Here is an 18,091-nt window from a genome sequence, read left to right on the forward strand (position 1 = left end):
GCTGAAGAAAAACAAAATGAAGACTTTGGAGTGGCCTAGTCAAAGTCCTGACCTGAATCCAATTGAGATGCTATGGCATGACCTTAAAAAGGCGGTTCATGCTAGAAAACCCTCAAATTAAGCTGAATTACAACAATTCTGCAAAGATGAGTGGGCCAAAATTCCTCCAGAGCGCTGTAAAAGACTCATTGCAAGTTATCGCAAACGCTTGATTGCAGTTATTGCTGCTAAGGGTGGCCCAACCAGTTATTAGGTTCAGGGGCAATTACTTTTTCACACAGGGCCATGTAGGTTTGGATTTTTTCTCCCTAAATAATAAAAACCATCATTTAAAAACTGCATTTTGTGTTTACTGTGTTATATTTGACTAATGGTTAAATGTGTTTGATGATCAGAAACATTTTGTGTGACAAACATGCAAAAGAATAAGAAATCAGGAAGGGGCAAATAGTTTTTCACACCACTGTATATATATATATATATATATATATATATATATATATATATATATATATATATATATGTATATATATATGTATATGTATATATATATATATATATGTGTATATATATATATATATATGTATATATATATATATATATATATATATATATATATATATATATATATATATACACATATATATACTGTATGTATATGTGTATATATTTATATGTGTATATGTATATATGTATTGTATATATATATATGTATATATATATATGTGTATATGTATATATATATGTATATATATGTATGTATATGTATGTATATACTGTATCTGAATTTTTATGTCACTGAAGCTGCTTACTCTTAAACGTGCAATATTCAATTGCACATGAGTAAAACATTCCTGCAGTAGATTATTTTATCCTTTTCCTAGTGACACTTGTTTTGTTGATTGTCATTGCAAAACACAATTTTACAGGAAAATATTCTTTTGAATTGAAATACATAATCAGTAGGAACATAATATGAAATTTCGGTACTTATTACAATAATTATTAGATGTAGAATTTTTCACTTGTTTACGTTGTTTGCGCATGTATTTCTTACCGTGTTTTTCATCAGTTGTATGTTCAAGCTTGTCTAATTCCCCGCACCCCACCAGGAAGACAATAAAGTGGTAACACAAAATTGTGTTTTACTTTTAACTCACTACAAACAGGAATGAATACAATGAATTGAATGTTTTTACTTTTGGGTTATTTTTTTCTTGCTTGGAGTGCAAGAAAGTAAGTGCCAGTACTATCTATTGGATTATTCTTAAATGATTGGGGTTCCCCCTTTAAAGTTTGCAGATCCAAATTAATATTTTAAAATGTTTGTAAGTTGTTGCTGGGGTGTTGTATCCAATTCAAAAACTGGGGGAAGGGGGGTATTAGGGACTTAACTGGATGCAACAGGGACAGTTCAAAGTATGCAGATGTGCATGTAAAAGATTTTGGAGGGCAGTTTGGGGTCCCCATTCAGAGTCCGTAGATGCAAAGTTGTGTTATAATGAAATAGATTATGTTGGACCCATTTAAGCCTATGCCATTGGTCCCAGCTTGTACTGGATTCAGGAACACAATTCAGTACATGGCCGCTGGTTTGCTTATTTAACAGGTTATAGATTGGAGTATCACATGCATTGGTCTAATCACAATCTGATTTTTTGGGGATTACCTACCAGGTAAAACTTGTGGTTGGTTGGCCAGTCTGCAAATATCCACCATGTCCTCTCAGTTGCAAGAAGCAGATCATAGACATGTTATATAGTGCCTGCCAAATAACTCAAAGAGTACACAACACATGTTTCTCCCTATTTGAGGCTCATCAGGCGTGTGCACTTTTGCTTTCCCTTGTGGGGTTCAAACCTCGGACATCAGAGCCTATATAACATGTCTATGATCTGCTCCTCACAACTGAGAGAATGTAGTGGATATATGCTGGCTTGCCAAACAACCACAAGTGTTACCATATATACTATATATAATAAAGTATGTGAGTGAAAGATATAATTTAAATGAACCACAAAATGAAACATAAATTTTTCTCCTTTGTCTTGCAGAGCTCAATTCAGGTCTCCCTTGCAGCTACGAGGAGCCAAGTACACGTCTAAAGCAAGTGGAGATGGATGCAAGCAAGGTGTCTGGCCCTTGGCCATCTCTGCACATCAATATTAATAGCAAGGTAGTATAATTTTTTTTTTTTGCCAAGGGTTCCCATGCTTATGAACTCGGCAAATTCAGCTTTTGTTTTATTTCTAAGTGTATATTCACTAAGAAAACCAACGAAAAAATGCTGACTAACTGTTGTTTATTTTAGATGTATTCTAGTATAGAACTGATTTGAAGAAATGATACCTTTGTGTTTCACAGTTTAATGCATTTCCAGGATCTCCAGCAGTAGTATGTATGACCTGTCTTTTCATACCTTCAGAATTGTTATTTCATACACAACAATAGCAGTCTGTTGTAGTCAACAGCATAATTTAAAAACACCAGTGGGCAGTTACTTGGATATATTTACAGTAATGTCAATTTTATATTTCAACTTTACAGAAGGCACTATCACAAGCTGCTACACGGTGACTAAATGCAAAGCAAGAAAATTGAGGGCCCCATACAGTAACTGGTGAGATGAGTAGGAAATCTATAATTAGTGTACAGCTGAAATGCCTTTTGATATGCAGTAAACATAACCAAGTGCATTTATGGGATCCTTTTAGTGTGTTACTAGGACAGACTTATTCTTCTCAAGTTTCAGAAAGCAGTAATTGTTTTGTTGATGTTGCATTTGGGCTTCTTGGCCTAAGAAAACCAGTGATACTAATATAGCAATTACAAGCCAAGTAACTGTAAAGTTAGTAAAGCAGCACTATTCTGTAGTCCGAGCTAGAACCCAGCACCAAAAAAAGCTGAAAGAGAAACTACATTAAGGTTTTCAACCTTTTTTGTAGCAATTGTACTGGCTGTCAGGCAAAAAGCTACTGTTTGTGGGTGCCAGTGCCTGTACTTTTGGCAGGTGACAAACAGTCATTGCCATGTTATAAAATTAAAAACAATTGTAAAAGTATGCGTGCTGTTTTTTCTACTTATCTGAACTCTGTATATAAAAAAAAAATTGAGTCTCAGTTAACTAAAATTATTATCTGTTATAGTCTACTATAATTTGTCATTTCCAACCTTTTCCATCAAAAGCAAATATGTTCTTCATTCCTAAAGAGAAATGTATTTGTTCATCAAGGCGTTTTTTTTTTGAAGATTTTGGTCTCTGAATAAAGCTGTGAGAATGATGACAGCTCTTTTCAAAAGAAATGGCACAATATATTACAAAGACTTCTGCCAAAAGTTCTGTGTCAGCCCTTTGTAAACAATATTGAATGCCATTGTATAAAAGAAAAGCCACATTAACACATCCTATGTTCTGCAATTGATGAACTGTAAAATCTAGTTTAATATTCTGCAATGTGTATACTCCAACAACCCACTGTAGAACTGCACTTGGTGTATGGAATGCATATGATCATCAACCGCTATCAGTTTAATCATTAATACTTTTTACATAGTGCTTTTCCTAATGAACTCAATCACTAGGCACTTTACATGGTGAAAATGGTAAAGTTAAACCCATGCTTACTCTGACAAACAAAATTCAGAAACTTTAGACCGCTACAACACACTTTGTAAAGTAGAGTGTATAAAAAGTTGTTAAATTTCAGTGTCATTCTCTGTGTATGGCTCAAACAATAGTATAAAAAAGTAGCAAACACAGCAATTATCACTATAGTATTTTCCTCCTTATGTACTATGGATAAATGTCAGTTGTGACCCGCTGGGCTGGCTACTTTGAGCACTACAGCCATGTGGCGTGTTAACACGAGGGTGATCTGGCTTGTAAGATCCTGATTGTTGGGGACCCAAGTGGCTGGACCAGGCCAAGGGGTCGCCCATGTAACATCTGGCTGCGGCAGATAAAGGGTCATTTCCGGAAGGTGGGACTGGACCTTGTGTCTGCCTGGGGTGTTGCAAACCGGGATCCCGAGTTGTTTCATCGTGTAGTAGGTGCGGCAAAACACTGTACCAGTGCATGCTCCCCAACTTAACTTGGCTTGTACTGTGTAGGTAAATCTGCAAATATGTGACTTGTAAGTTGAATGTTATCAATCTGCAAACAATATCTCAACACCTGGGTCACCCTCCTTCTGGTTCCTGGTAAGTGCTTATATTTTACTTTTCTACAGAGGCCAGTTGGGATGTTTCTTTTCTTTGAGGTCTGTCGGGTTTAGTCTTTGCTGATCTTCTGAACACTTAATCATTTACAAAGTGCTATCAGCTCACAAGACTATTAGGGTTTGTCAAGTGGCATACTTCTTATATATCATTTATTGTGTTTTATTCAGAGTATGTTCCTTTATGGTTATATGGTTAGCAGTTCTTGTCTTTTAGTACTTCTTTATTCTGTTAAATAATGCATATGTATTTAATTCATCTCCATGGTCCTATTTGTACATATATATTTTTATATCAGCCATTTACCATTTATTCACCTTTTTCGTTGTAGTATTTACCAGAGTGTTTATGTGTTGGAGGGCAAAAGTTTTCTCTTTTTGTGTAGGTGTATCAAAGCAAAATCAAAATAATTTGGATTTGTGTGCACATGCGCTTCTCTAGAAAGAGGGGTTTGTTACACTATAGTGAGTATTTTATGCACACTATATATTATACAGCAAAGTGTAATTTTCTGCATTTTACTTATGAGTTAATGAAACTGCACTTCAAAAGATATATTTATGCATGTAGCTCAGAAGCTAAATAATGATAAAATGTATACTTGTGTCCCAAATGTATTATAATAGTTAACATTTATGCTACCCATCTAAGATTGGTTGATATCTAGTTAATCAACATGGACCTCGCCAATGGTGTTTGCAGTTCATCATCTTTTGGGATATATTTTGTATTGCATATAATAATAAAGTGCATTGCATTTGTCATTCCAACAGGGGGTGCATTACAAGTATTTGTTTTAATAAAAGTCATAGCAACTGGATGGACACAGACATTTGTCCTTTTATTAAGGTGGCTATTGTATGTATCCAAACCTTTTCAACAAGTGAAATATATTTCCGTACATCAAGGAATTTTCAGTAAAGCAGTATAAAAAGTTCTTACAGTTTATGAAGGTTTTACAATGTTGCCAAGGAGAGAATATATTCTTTTGTTTTAATTTCCAGAATGAAAGTATTTAATGCTACAAGTATTCTGCTTTTGCTGTTTACAAGATTAATTAGGAATATATAAACTTTAAAATCAGTTTCTGGTTACACATTGAGATTTTCTCTTTAGTGCTTAGGTTTTGTTATTGTCAAGTCATAAAGAAAAAGTACATTACATCTCAGATTATTGGCAACTGCTTATTTCATTACATACTTTATAATCAACATTTAATTTGTGCCTTTGTATTATGGCCATTTGAAGCTTGCTGGCTGCAGCCACATAGTTATTTATTTTTCAATCTAACGTAATTGAAACATGGAAGAAATGTTTGACTTTTTCCTTGCTAATACCACATTTAGCTTATTTATGGCATGCAAAGCCCGACAATGTTTTGGATAATGGGGGACTCATTTTTTTATCATTTAGCTTAGTATATTCCTGCACAGAGAAATTTTATTTGTATGGATTCTTGGGTCACACCTTCATGCTAGGGAAAAATATAGGTTTAAGGAAAATAGGACCACCACAACTTCCCAAGCAGAATTTCATTGACTTATTATAGTACTTGGTCAGTTCGCCAGAAGGGGTCATTGCGTGTTTTCTGTTTGTTTAACTTTTTGTGTTCATTTAATTATTTTATTGTAAACTAGGGGCTCCGCCCCCTGCTCGCTTCGCTCCCCCACCCCCGGGTTTGGTTAACCGGATATGCAATTTAAAGAGATTGTTATTTTCATTTCATTAATTTTCATAAATTTTTTATTTCTTGGTATTTGTCACTTCGCGTCTCTGCCGCTTGTGTTGTGTAGATGGGGGCTGAACGTACGCTAAGGACATGCGGTCGCTCCTCCAAAACCCCCTCTTAAACAGTGATACAATGGGAAACAAATACATTTTTTTTTATACGTCCTATTTGCTCAGTCAGCTGCTTGCTTGCTTGCTTGCTTGCTGCTGCCAAGCTGAGTGATCTGCATGTCACGGTGCACTTAGAACATTTAAAAGCCTGTACAGCAGCTGTCCTTTTGTCTTACTGCTTTGTCTCGCGGGACGTTAAAGTGTCTCTGAGAAAATTACTTCTCGTCCCCTTCCAAGCCTTCCAAGATTTGTTTTAATAATACAGAGAGATTATAGCTTTTCTTGTAGTTTCCTTTTTTTGTATAATTTGATTATTTTTATTTTGTATATTGATAATTTTTTGTTTATGACTAACATTAGTTTTGTATGTCTAGCTACCAGTCTGTACGTTGAGCCTAAGGCAATGCCAGATGATAAACTCTTCTCAGTGGTATTTAAGATGAAGTAGCTGATGAATTGGATACATGGGCATTGACCTCTGTCCCTGTTTGTTGTTTTTAGCATTTTATAATTACTGGTTTTCTTGTTTTTGTCCCCCCTTAAATGGTATTATCATACTGATTCTAACTTGTTTTTTCAAGTTTTGTTTGATGTTATATTTTTTCCTTTTGCTCTTACCTTTGTTTTTATAAGTTTTGAAATAAATTACTTAAATATCAATAAAAATAAAATTCAAAATTTTGTTTTTGAGTCTGAAATTTTTTACAGTGTTTCCTTTTCCAGTTGAGTGGACATTTTCGACTTTAAGGCCTTTACCCTATTTTTGGACCTGTGCAGTGCATAAGCCTGCCATGTGAGTTTGGGGCCTGGGTAACTGACCTGGCCTGGGTCCATTTTTGATCTTTGTGAGTGGCATAATCACAACAAGGTTAAGGTAAGGGGTGATAAAACTGTGATTTGCAGCTTTAATAACATATCTTTCCTGTCATCCAATGAACACAATTTTTATTGCAATACCATCATATGAAATGTGTTGAGTGGCTTTCTCAGGACTTTGATCTAAGTTGTGCGATCTTTTAAGATTACCCTTTTTAAATATCACTAAAGACAGTAAGCTATTGAGACTTTTCAAATATAAAAATGTCCTGAAAGTATGAACTCTGGTCTCAAGAATGAAAAAAAAAACCCTCCAGAACACAATGGATAAATGTCATTCACCTGATGCCCCTGCCACACATCTTCTTCAGCAGAACACTTGTATTTGGCTGTCAATGCAAGGAGTGAAAGAACCTGTTTAGCTACTCAAGACTTAGAAATGCACCTTTTGTTGAAGTGACATTACAGGTTGTTGACTAAAGATTCTTATCTTAAAACAAGATTAGTTCACCTCAGGTTTGTTCAACATGGAAACCATGAAACTTCTAAGTCATTTTTGTTTAAAGAAATTACCAAACTGTCAGGATATTTTAGTACAGCACCTGGTTGTTGGCTAACACTTTTTGGCAGACAGTGGAATTGTTTTTGTTTGTTATTATTTTTATACTTATCACAGATCTTGAGCACTGAATGAGTCATACAAGGAACTAAATTCTGTTATTTTAGAATGTCACTGGCACTGACTGAGAAATTCCACTTTGGAATCTCTGCCAACTTGGGAACACCTGAATGAAACTCTGTTGATGCTGAGGTAGTGATTGGTTTCAGCCCAGTTGTTTTGCAAATGTAAAACCTTAAAATGAAGCTCCATTTGCTTTTATTAAAAAGGACACTTAATTTGTTTGGAGCAATACTCACTCTTTTACCAAATACAGTCAAAATTTAATTGGCATTAAGACATAGTGCAATCACTTGCTAACAGTGTTCAATGCAACTTGGAAATTTTGAGCATAGCTTATAGATTAACATTAAAGAAACTGGTGGAAATACATGTTCTACACAATGGAAAATAGAGGCAACAAAAATAAAACCTCAGAATTTGTTTTTTTAAATGTTAAATATTGGTTTACTATTGTAATAAATTCGAAAAGCATTTTTGTTTTAGTGTGTTCCTGTGTTTTAAGTCATGAATGGAGTGAGGCGGCCCCTTTTATAGAACACGCAGAAGTGCTCCAGGTGTTCCACAATCTCCTTCCGGCCACACTTTCGGGTATGGTGGCAACCCTGCAGAGGAGGGCTCAGCTGTTCTCCATGCACCCTCTGGCAGATGCCACGGCCCCAGCAGGGTTGAGGTTCCATGACACTGTAGCAATATGTACTGTGTGTGTATCTATACTAATAAAAGGCAAAGCCCTCACTGACTGACTGACTGACTCATCACTAATTCTCCAACATCCCGTGTAGGAAGAAGGCTGAAATTTGGCAGGCTCATTCCTTACAGCTTACTTACAAAAGTTAGGCAGGTTTCAATTCGAAATTCTACGTGTAACGGTCATAACTGGAACCTACTTATGTACATACAGTATATACGGCCATAGCCTGCAGCTCAGTTGCCGTGTGAGGCGGAGTTGCGTCCCTCATCGTCACGCCTCCCACGTAATTAAATGCCTACACATATAAGGTCGTCCGTTGGGAGCAATCCAATAGACACGTTGCCGCTAAATATTCGCGGGTGAAGGACTGTGCTTATGCAAACGAAGATGAGATAATCAGGGATAGACTAGTGTTTGGCACAAACTCAGCGAAAGTGCGAGAGAAACTTTTAAGTGCCGGGTCTGAGCTAACATTAAATAAAGCCGTGGACATGGCAAGATCGCACGAGATATTACAAGCACAGCTGAGAACCTTCGATGCATGTACTCCGAGCGACTCACGTGAACTGACTGTGAACGCAGTACGCAGAGAACAAGAAAGAGCTCCAAAGAGCGCTGAACAAAAAACGCATTACACAATTGAGAAGGCAGCAAAAGAATATGAAGCGAGTGACGCACACAAGCATATTCATAAGTGCAGCTACTGCGGAAACAAAGCACGGTGTAAACCTTAAGTTTAAATTAAGTTCATAGACAGGCTGGCGTTTGTTATGCCTATGACGAATACGATATTCGCGAGATATAAGTTTAATAAGAAGACGCAGGGTATAAACGAGACTATTGATCACTTTGTAACGAAGTTAAAATTCCTTTAACAGAGTTAAAATTGATGGTGAAGGACTGTGCTTATGCAAACGAATAGGAAAGCAAGGTGTAAAGCTTAACTTTAAGTTCATAGACACGCTGCCGCTGGCGTTTGTCATGCCTAAGACGAATACAATATTCGCAAGATACAAGTTTAATGAGAGGACACAGGGTATAAACGAGACTTTTCATCACTTTGTAACGGAGTTAAAATTGCTGGTGAAGGACTGTGCTTATGCAAATAAAGATGAGATGGTCAGGGATAGAATAGTGCTTGGCACAAACTCAGCAAAAGTGCAAGAGAAACTTTTAAGTTTAACATTAAATAAAGCCATGGACATCGCAACATTGCAGTAACCTGTTATCTTTACAACGGTTGACAAACACGGAATATAACTTGAACACAACACATCCTCCAAATATGAACCTGACTGAAAGAAATAATGATAATCAAATCCTTGATGACAGCAACACTCATAACAGTGACGAAACAATTACATTGGCAATCATGTTATGTTATTTTTAAAATGTTTCCTTTTCTTTTTCATAACTTATTTAACACACTACTTCTCCGCTGCGAAGCGTGGGTATTTTGCTAGTATATATATATGAATAAATAGGCAAATTATATAAAAAAAACACAATCTAAATCCTTTAAGTAATTCTCTCGTTCGTTATCTAAGTGGAGGTAAGGTGTGTACCCCTTAGTAAGGAGGTCCCCTCAGCCCAATGCATGTCTGTCAGATTTGCACAAATACATCAACCACAAATGAACTATGATGCATAGCACAATGAGAGAAGTTGCAAAATCAACTGGGATGAAGTGGAGTGGCTGACAGCATGGTGCACTGACAACAACCTGCTCCTGAACACAATTAAGACCAAGGAGCTTGTTGTGGACTTCAGGAAAAAGAAAACTGATATCAACCCACTGTACATCAGCAGGGACTGTGTGGAGAGGGTGTCAGACTTCCGCTTCCTGGGAATCCACATCATGGAAGACCTGTCCTGGGGAGTGATCACAGCAGAGCTGGCGAAGAAGGCTCAGCAGAGACTTTATTTCCTCAGAGTCCTCAGGAAAAATAACATCTCCCCCAAAAACTGCTGGTGTCCTCCTGTCACTGCTCTATTAAGAGTATCCTGTGCTACTACCTCTGCGTTTGGTTTTTCAGCTGCACAAAAGCATAGAGGAAAACACTTTAGCGTATCGTAAAGACTGCCCAGGAGATCATCGGCTGTTCTTTACCCACTCTGGATGAACTGCACAGCTCTCGCTGCCTCAGGAAAGAGGAAAACATCTTAAAAGACTCCTCACACCCCGCTCATGACATGTTCCAACTGTTGCCATCAGGCAAAAGACACAGGAGCATGAAAACAAAGACTAATAGACTGTATAGCAGTTTGTGCCCTGTTGCTATTAGGGCACTGAATGCCACCTAATCACCTCCAATGCAACTTGTTGACTACAGTGCAATAGATGACATATTGTGCAATAGTGTTTCATGTGCAATAAGGTCTTATGTTGAATGTTTGTGTTCTACCTCATTTCTTCTTATCCTTTCCAATCCTTTTGTAATAATAATTATTAGGACTGCACCTAATTTCGTTGTATTTGTTACAATGACAATAAAGATATTCTGATTCTGGTATAGTAAGTGCGGTGAGGGACCAAGTTGGAGTTGGCTGTTTACTGATGTCTGGGGCGTCTCCTTTATAGGCATTGTTAAATAAATGTCTTTGTGTTACAATGGGTGTTAATCCTAACACAACTCTGTTTATGTGATGAAGGGTGTGCAGAGTTTACCTAGGGTGGTGTTGATTTTATTTAGGGTGGTTTTTGTAGGGTCGCTGGTCAACTGCTCATAGATAGTTGTGTCAGAGAGCATTTCCTCTATTGCGGTGACAGACTGTGTTACTCGTCCACTGCAACTGTCATGTCTACTTTGTTGGCTGCTGTAATAACAATGCTGTTGTCATCATATATATACATATATAAACCTATATATGTTTATTCCTAATAGAGTTCTGGTGAATCAAGAGCCATTCTTGGTTAAAGAATAAACAGCTTAGGGCAAGTGAAGGCATAAAATACCTATTCCAAGAGGTCTGATGTAATTATATTCACTTCCCATAGACACCATTTCCCCAAAAATAGACACTTGCATAATCAATACAAAATCTAAATTGTGGTGTGTGGCCTTGTGAGATTCAGGGTTTTGTTTAAAATATAACTAATAGTTAATTGGCTTTAGTAATCCAGTAAAAGTTCCTTGGAATTTATTTCTGCTAATGCACGTTCTGCCTAATTTCCGCCAATTTGTACTTAAGTGTCTTGGAATGTATTTGAGTGTACATCAGAGAAGATTTTTTCACCACTAGTTGATGTTATTAGATGATGCCATTGTTGCTTTACTCCTGGGTCCACATCTGGGTAAAATGCCATGCATGATATGCTAGAGCAGTTTCCTTATTTGAAATTCATAAATATGGAATCCCACTCCTATAATCATCAACACATTACCAATATGGATTTTAGTCAGATTCTAAATTGTACCTACCTCCATAGTGTAAGATTCAGGATAGAGGCATGTGCAACTTCATGAGTATACCATCACAACATACTCCTTCCCACCACCTTCCCTTCTGTCCTCTTTTTTTTGCCTGGCTCATCTCCTGCCATTGGACTTTGTTGTTTTCTGCAGTGAACAGTGTTAAACTCCACTCAAAGGTGGGCAACTGACTCATGGCAGTGTCTAGTGGCCCCCCTGACAGAACTGCACTGCCCAAGTGAATTATCTTTTAACCAGACAAATCTTCATGGCAACATCTGGGCTGCCAATTCTCCATTCTTTGTGTAATTGTGGAGGTCTTCCACTTGACACCCCAATAAAACTGTGCTGGCGTTCTGTTGGAGCTACATTACCTCTTCATTCTCTTAGCTGTTGCCTTCTATGTGTTTGTTCTATGGCTGCCTCTTGATAGTGTTCAATTTGATAGACCATGAGTCATTTATAGTCTGAACTGAAATGTAATTGTACATACCATCTCATTGCACTCTCGACTTGGTACTTCTGATGGTTGTTTTACTAATCATGCTAAGTATGCTGCACTAAAGCTGCTTTTCTTTTGATTTATTCCATACTAGTATAATTTATTCCTTAATAATTAGGGTTGCATAACCACAACTTTGTTGCCCTATTATGTAAATATTAAGTATTATGTATTTTAATTGCTTAATACATCTTTCTGAATAAAGAAAATCGTTTTAATTGTCATTTATGTGTGTCCCCTCTGTAAGTTTCCCCTTTCCTTATTAATTTTCTTTTCAATTAGTAAATTATTCTTTTTGTTCATTTAATTGCAAGTCTTGGAACATTTGGATTGATATAGAGCACTGAGTGACTCAGGACTGGAAGCAAATCAGCTGAGGTTTTCTGTCTGATATTCAGCAAATTCTCAGCCTGAGAGTAGACTCTACTATGTTACTGTAGCTGGAATCTAAACAAATATTAAAAACTTCTCTTATGCTAGCAAGCACTCATGAAAATATTCTAGTAGTTGCAAGTCACAAATACTGTTTTCTGTTTGTATTTGAAGCATGTTAATGATTTTTTGGTTGTTGTCCTGAGCTTCTTTGTGAAACAGTATAACACAAAATAGACCTAAAAGTGTCTCACTTTGATCGGTTTTACTCATTCCTATATTTTTCAGACTGAAAGCTAGTATCGCATCTATACTCGACATATTCATTTTTGTATCTATTTATTTATTTGTCTTTTCCTTGCTTGAAGCAGTGGATAACTAATCTTGTAAATTATAGGTCACCACCACGTGACATTATTATTCTGGTGACTGTTGATCCTCCCAATGCACAAACTACACAGGTAGCATAGGGCCCCATGCCAACCATGGCTGGATTTATTTATAAGGTAACCTGAGCTGGAGCTCCAGTGTTAATCATATGTATAAATAAATATTTGTTCATTGTTTTTCTGAAGAACTATTTCTGCCACTAGCCTGGCCAATCAGGTCCTATTTAACTCCTTTACTGTGACCCAAAGATTATTTATCCATTGAATATCGCACTCATTGTGGCATCCCTGAGTTACTTATTAATGACTTTTATGTAGCACACACTCTGTCATGCCCAATTTTTATTGGCTTCCTTTAATAGCAGCTAGTAATGTTGGGCAGCAAGGGTGAGCTGTATACAGGCTGTTGGAACATAAAGCAAAATGAAAGAAGAATGTGATTTATTATGCATAATAGTGACAGTTCTTCATACACAGTCAATGACAGCATTATGATTTCTAGTTGTAGGGATAGTGAAGCATACAAAACTGGTGATTTTATTCAAGTGGTAAACTAAGATGCCACATGTAAATGCACGTAGTGAGAAATGAGAGTGAAGGAGATGTTTCATATACACAGAATTCCTTACAGTGATATGTCTGTTTAGTCTATTCATACAGCATGACAATGTGTTAGATATAATGCACATGTGGTCTTGTATGTCAAGGTGTAATTCAAAAGCCTGAAGTTGAACTATAATGGGAAATAAAATCCTTACTTGAAAAGCTTATTGACAGCAGAATATGAGCGAAAAATGTTTCAGGTTATTCTCAAGTGGTTTGCGTTTTGATGACAACTCACCTGTCAATTCACACAGTAACAACAAATAAAACTGTGCTTTAAGATACTAAAAGAGATTGCTCTGATTGATTAGCAATTGTGCAAGCTGTTTTTGGGTAATTGTGCTACATTTTTTGTGCATATATTTATTAAATCTTATGCTGAGATTGCATAATTACCTGTAGCAGTGGAATAAATGTCTGACACAGCATGCACAAATTTTACTTATAATGCACAGTATTTCCTTGTCCAATCACATTAATACCTCATACATCACTCTCACTTGCGAAAACCAACATTTCCAAAGAATCTTAGTTTGGTTATTTTGGTCTGCACAAGACTATGATTGGTGTGTTCACATCTACCTGAACAAACTGGACTATGGAGGAAATCAACTTCTGCAAATGAACTAGGTGTCAAAACACGTTAAGTTCACAGTGTAATGCTGTGTATGCCACTGATTTAAAAAATGCCACTGGTTTAAGAAGTGCTGCAGACATTATTCCATTTTTAAGATCATAGTACCATTGCTTTGGATATTGTTTATTTTTTGTATGTTTTGCTACCCACCTTCAACATGTGGTCATTATGGTTCTAAATTATCTTAATTTTTTCATTTGAAGTAATATTCCTCTTGAAAGTAATACAATTTGTTTTAATCACAGTTCAAGTTCCTTTGCAATCAAATGGCTACATAGCAGACTCTGAAAAGGGAATAGTGTAGTAAAGGAAGAGGGTGATTGAAGCCCTAACAGAATTTGGCATAGGGCTCCATAGGGCTTGATTGTCTAGTGTGGATTATTATTTAAACATGCATATGCATGCTTCATTTCCTTTGAATATTTTCAATACTTTGTTAGTTAGTTTAATGGTTTCCCGTGACAGCAGTAATTATTTTTGTACCATTGACATATTATTTATTTATTTTAGGGCATTAAAAATCTATTAATTTTAAAACTAGTAGTTACACTTTGATTTTTGCTTGCTGATTTAGAAATTAAGGGAGCTTGCCATGGGATAGTTGCCATGAAATACTGTATCAGCATTCCTAACTTCAGTGTTTAAACATTCTTTTTGCATTATGTGATAATTGCTGATTATTAATTAAAATAGTCACATAATAAATATTAATATTGAGTAATCATGTATTTACATATAGTGGTATAGGATTTTATTGTATTTAATGAGGTGGCTGAATAAATGTGCACTCCTTATGCCTTCTAGGAAAATTCATCTTGTGATCATGCAAAGTGCAATTTATCTTTTGTGGTTAAAGAGCATGGTCTGTTTCAGTAAATTATGCTGAATCATTAGACATAATATCCATCAATTTACTTATTTTGGCTGACATCTTTATCTAAGGCAGCTTACAACATTTCAAATTATATAATTGACTATATTTCTTTAATTTTGTTTGTTTTTGCATTTAGAGCACAGACATGTTTAGTGACTGGTTCATGGTCACACAGTGTCAGTAGCATAGGGTGAAACCCATAACCTTAATTACTACCCTGCACTGCCTGCCTGACATTTACTGAATCTTCTGGGCTGGCAAATTATTCATATTTGGTTGCTGGCATATTCATGATATTTTCAGGTTCCCACTCTCCACAAACCCTTCATAAATTGTGCTATACTAAAATCTGATATTAGGAAATGCTATATATTAATTTATGGAGTCTAAGAGGATTTGCAAATACTGAATATTTACCAAAGTTGTTTAAATATTCAAAATAAAGAACACAAGAGAAGGGTAGAATGAGTTATAGTTGTCTCCAAAATAGAAATCTCTCTATTAAAAAAAAATATCCTGTGGGAGGGAATGACTAGGAGACGATACAAGATCTTCATGTTAAGATCATGGAAGACAAATAAAAGACCCTCGAGACGAAAGATCGCGGGGATATAGAACATGAGATTCTTGCAAGACACGCCGTACTTACAAGCAATATCAGAGTACGGCCAGCAAAAAAAAAAATCAATAGTGTAAAGGGAAGCAGCACACACAGATACAGGTGTCTCAGTGCATATAAAGCGTACTGTATAAAGGACAATACGTTATAAATGAAACGTCGACAATTAAAAGATCGCATTAGCGCAAACAAAAGGAAATTAATCATCAGGACCAGGTGTAATTGGAAAAAAATAGCAGTACAAAGCGAGGTCAAAAATTAAAGGCAAAGAGCAGAAAACAAAGTCTTTTCGCCTTCGCATCATTCAATGCACAAAATGTAGATTTACACAATAATGGACCATACGCTATGAGAATCTGTGGTCCCGCTACAGTTAATTTCAAAGAAAACACATTTTGGTCAGGTATATATTTATGATCACAGAGAAGTGATCACAATGCGAGCAGCAGAGACACGAAGTGGCAAAAAGGACAGTGGCTGTATAGGCATTAAAATGATTGAAGGGCAGCGCAACAGCAGTTGCCCCCTTCACAACGCGAGCAGCATTATACCTCCTGCAAGAAAGAGATTTAACCACGCTTGAGACAGGAAATAAAGGACAATTATTGTTTTTACAACATCACGCGAGACAAGGCAGTGAGCCATCATTTAAAACAAGTCCACAGACATCTAACCTAGCAGTTGTTGGATTGCATTTGGCAGACAAGCATCATGTGCTCCCAGCTCTTAAAACAACGACATGCGCCGAGCAGAACATACAGCTTGCAAGCACCAAAAAGACAGCAGATGATCCAACGGCATATCCTTAGCGTGCGTTCAACCCCTCTTCACAACATGAGCAGCATTATAGGTCCTGCAAGAAAGAGATGTAACCACGCCCGGGGCCAGAAATTAAGTATTATTTTTACAAAAGTTTTTAAAGTAAAAGTGAAAATAATGCATATGTAACAATTCTGATGAAAATAATCTCTTTAAATTGTATATCTGGTAAACAAAAATGGGGATGGGCGAGCGGAGCCCCCTAGTTTAACATAAGAAGAAATAAACACTGCCGCCCCACTAGATTTATCTCTACATCTCCCTAGGTACTTCCAAAATAAAATCCCTTAACAGTGTTTCTTTAATGAAAAGTTACAGTTAATGCACAATGCACTGTAATTCTAGAAATCTAGAAATAGTTGATGCCGTATTAACCAAAGCAGATGCTTGACGATAACCACACTGCAGTCTGTGGTTGTTATTTAACCTGTCAATGCTTACATTCAACTGGCAGTGTTGTATTTAGTTCTTCTGTTGTCTTCCCTAGGGAGAAGAGAAGCGTTTATCAGAAAAGAGCCTGCATTCCCCCACTTCACCTTCTCTTTTGCCGGAGCACCTGAAGTGCAATATTCTGAAGGCCCAGATGGATGCAGCTTTCCGAGTTGGTGCTCAGGTAAAATTGTCTAGATCTCTGTCAGACTATTCTCATTAACTGTGGGGATAGCTTTGAGGAAATCCTGTGACAAATGTCACAGAAATATTAATTACCACTATGATGACCACACATTTCTTATTATTCATTATTTTAAAATTGTACATGTGATTCCAATAAAATATTTTGCACAAATAATCGTGAACTGGTTCCTGCATGTAGCAGGCAAAGAAGAGTCAATCAGAAGGTAATGAAGGTATAAATGAAAGAGAGAAAATATGATTTTTTCATTATGATTTGTGTTCTCTGATGGAGTTTAATAAACAGGCCTTAGGTATAGAGAGAAGGAGCCATGAATCTTGAAACAAAATCACTGAGAGCTTCATAAAAACTCTTTAGGGCAGAAAAGCCACTTTCAAGATAATCTCAGGTATCTAGGAGAATTGTAAAAGACAAGTATTTTTTTCTCCTTGCCTACTAAAATGCCTATTTGTATCTTTTCCATTTTTGTTGTGATTTTTATTCTTTATTTTTGGAATTTTCCAAATTATTTGTGGACACCTTTGTTCACACTTGTTTGCCGGTCTATATTCTTTTCTGTTCCTGACAATTACTTTTGTTCAGATCTAATAAGCCCTAGGTCCTAGTACCCCACAGATGGAATAAGTGGTTCATAAATAGATGAATTGATAAGAATTTAAGTGACAGAATGCAAGAAGTAAAATGATCAAATTTGCTAAAATAATCTTGCTAAGATAGGGATACAGACTATTTTAAATTTAATCTTAAATTAATAAAGCTCTTGTTAAAGAAAGGAAACAGAGGTAGATTCTCTATGATCTTTCCACTTTTGTGTTAAACCTTTTTGATACATGAAATCTCTGAAATTGATCATAATGTAAAGGTTATCTCTCTAAAATACTTGTTCCAATTGAAGGTATATTACCTTTGCTACAAATATTCCTGCTTTTCTGTTGCTTGGTGTCTTTGGCCCAGAGGTGCCTACGCAGGTAATTTTTGCTGCA

The 18,091-nt window shown here is 36.3% G+C and overlaps 1 protein-coding gene across 5 annotated transcripts in view; it reads left to right on the forward strand.

Moving 5' to 3' along the window:
* epb41l4b (erythrocyte membrane protein band 4.1 like 4B) overlaps positions 1-18,091 on the forward strand; it is a 404,010-nt gene that overhangs the window by 330,524 nt on the left and 55,395 nt on the right. For 4 of the 5 annotated variants that reach the window (XM_039737615.1, XM_039737616.1, XM_039737617.1 and 1 more), the window contains exons 17-18: positions 2,055-2,176; positions 16,962-17,087. In XM_039737615.1, coding sequence (XP_039593549.1) covers positions 2,055-2,176; positions 16,962-17,087 — 248 coding nt within the window. The remainder of the gene's footprint in view (positions 1-2,054; positions 2,177-16,961; positions 17,088-18,091) is intronic. The other variant, XM_039737619.1, reaches the window with a different exon arrangement.

This window comes from Polypterus senegalus, chromosome 15, assembly GCF_016835505.1.
Source record: "Polypterus senegalus isolate Bchr_013 chromosome 15, ASM1683550v1, whole genome shotgun sequence".
Lineage (NCBI taxonomy): Eukaryota > Metazoa > Chordata > Cladistia > Polypteriformes > Polypteridae > Polypterus > Polypterus senegalus.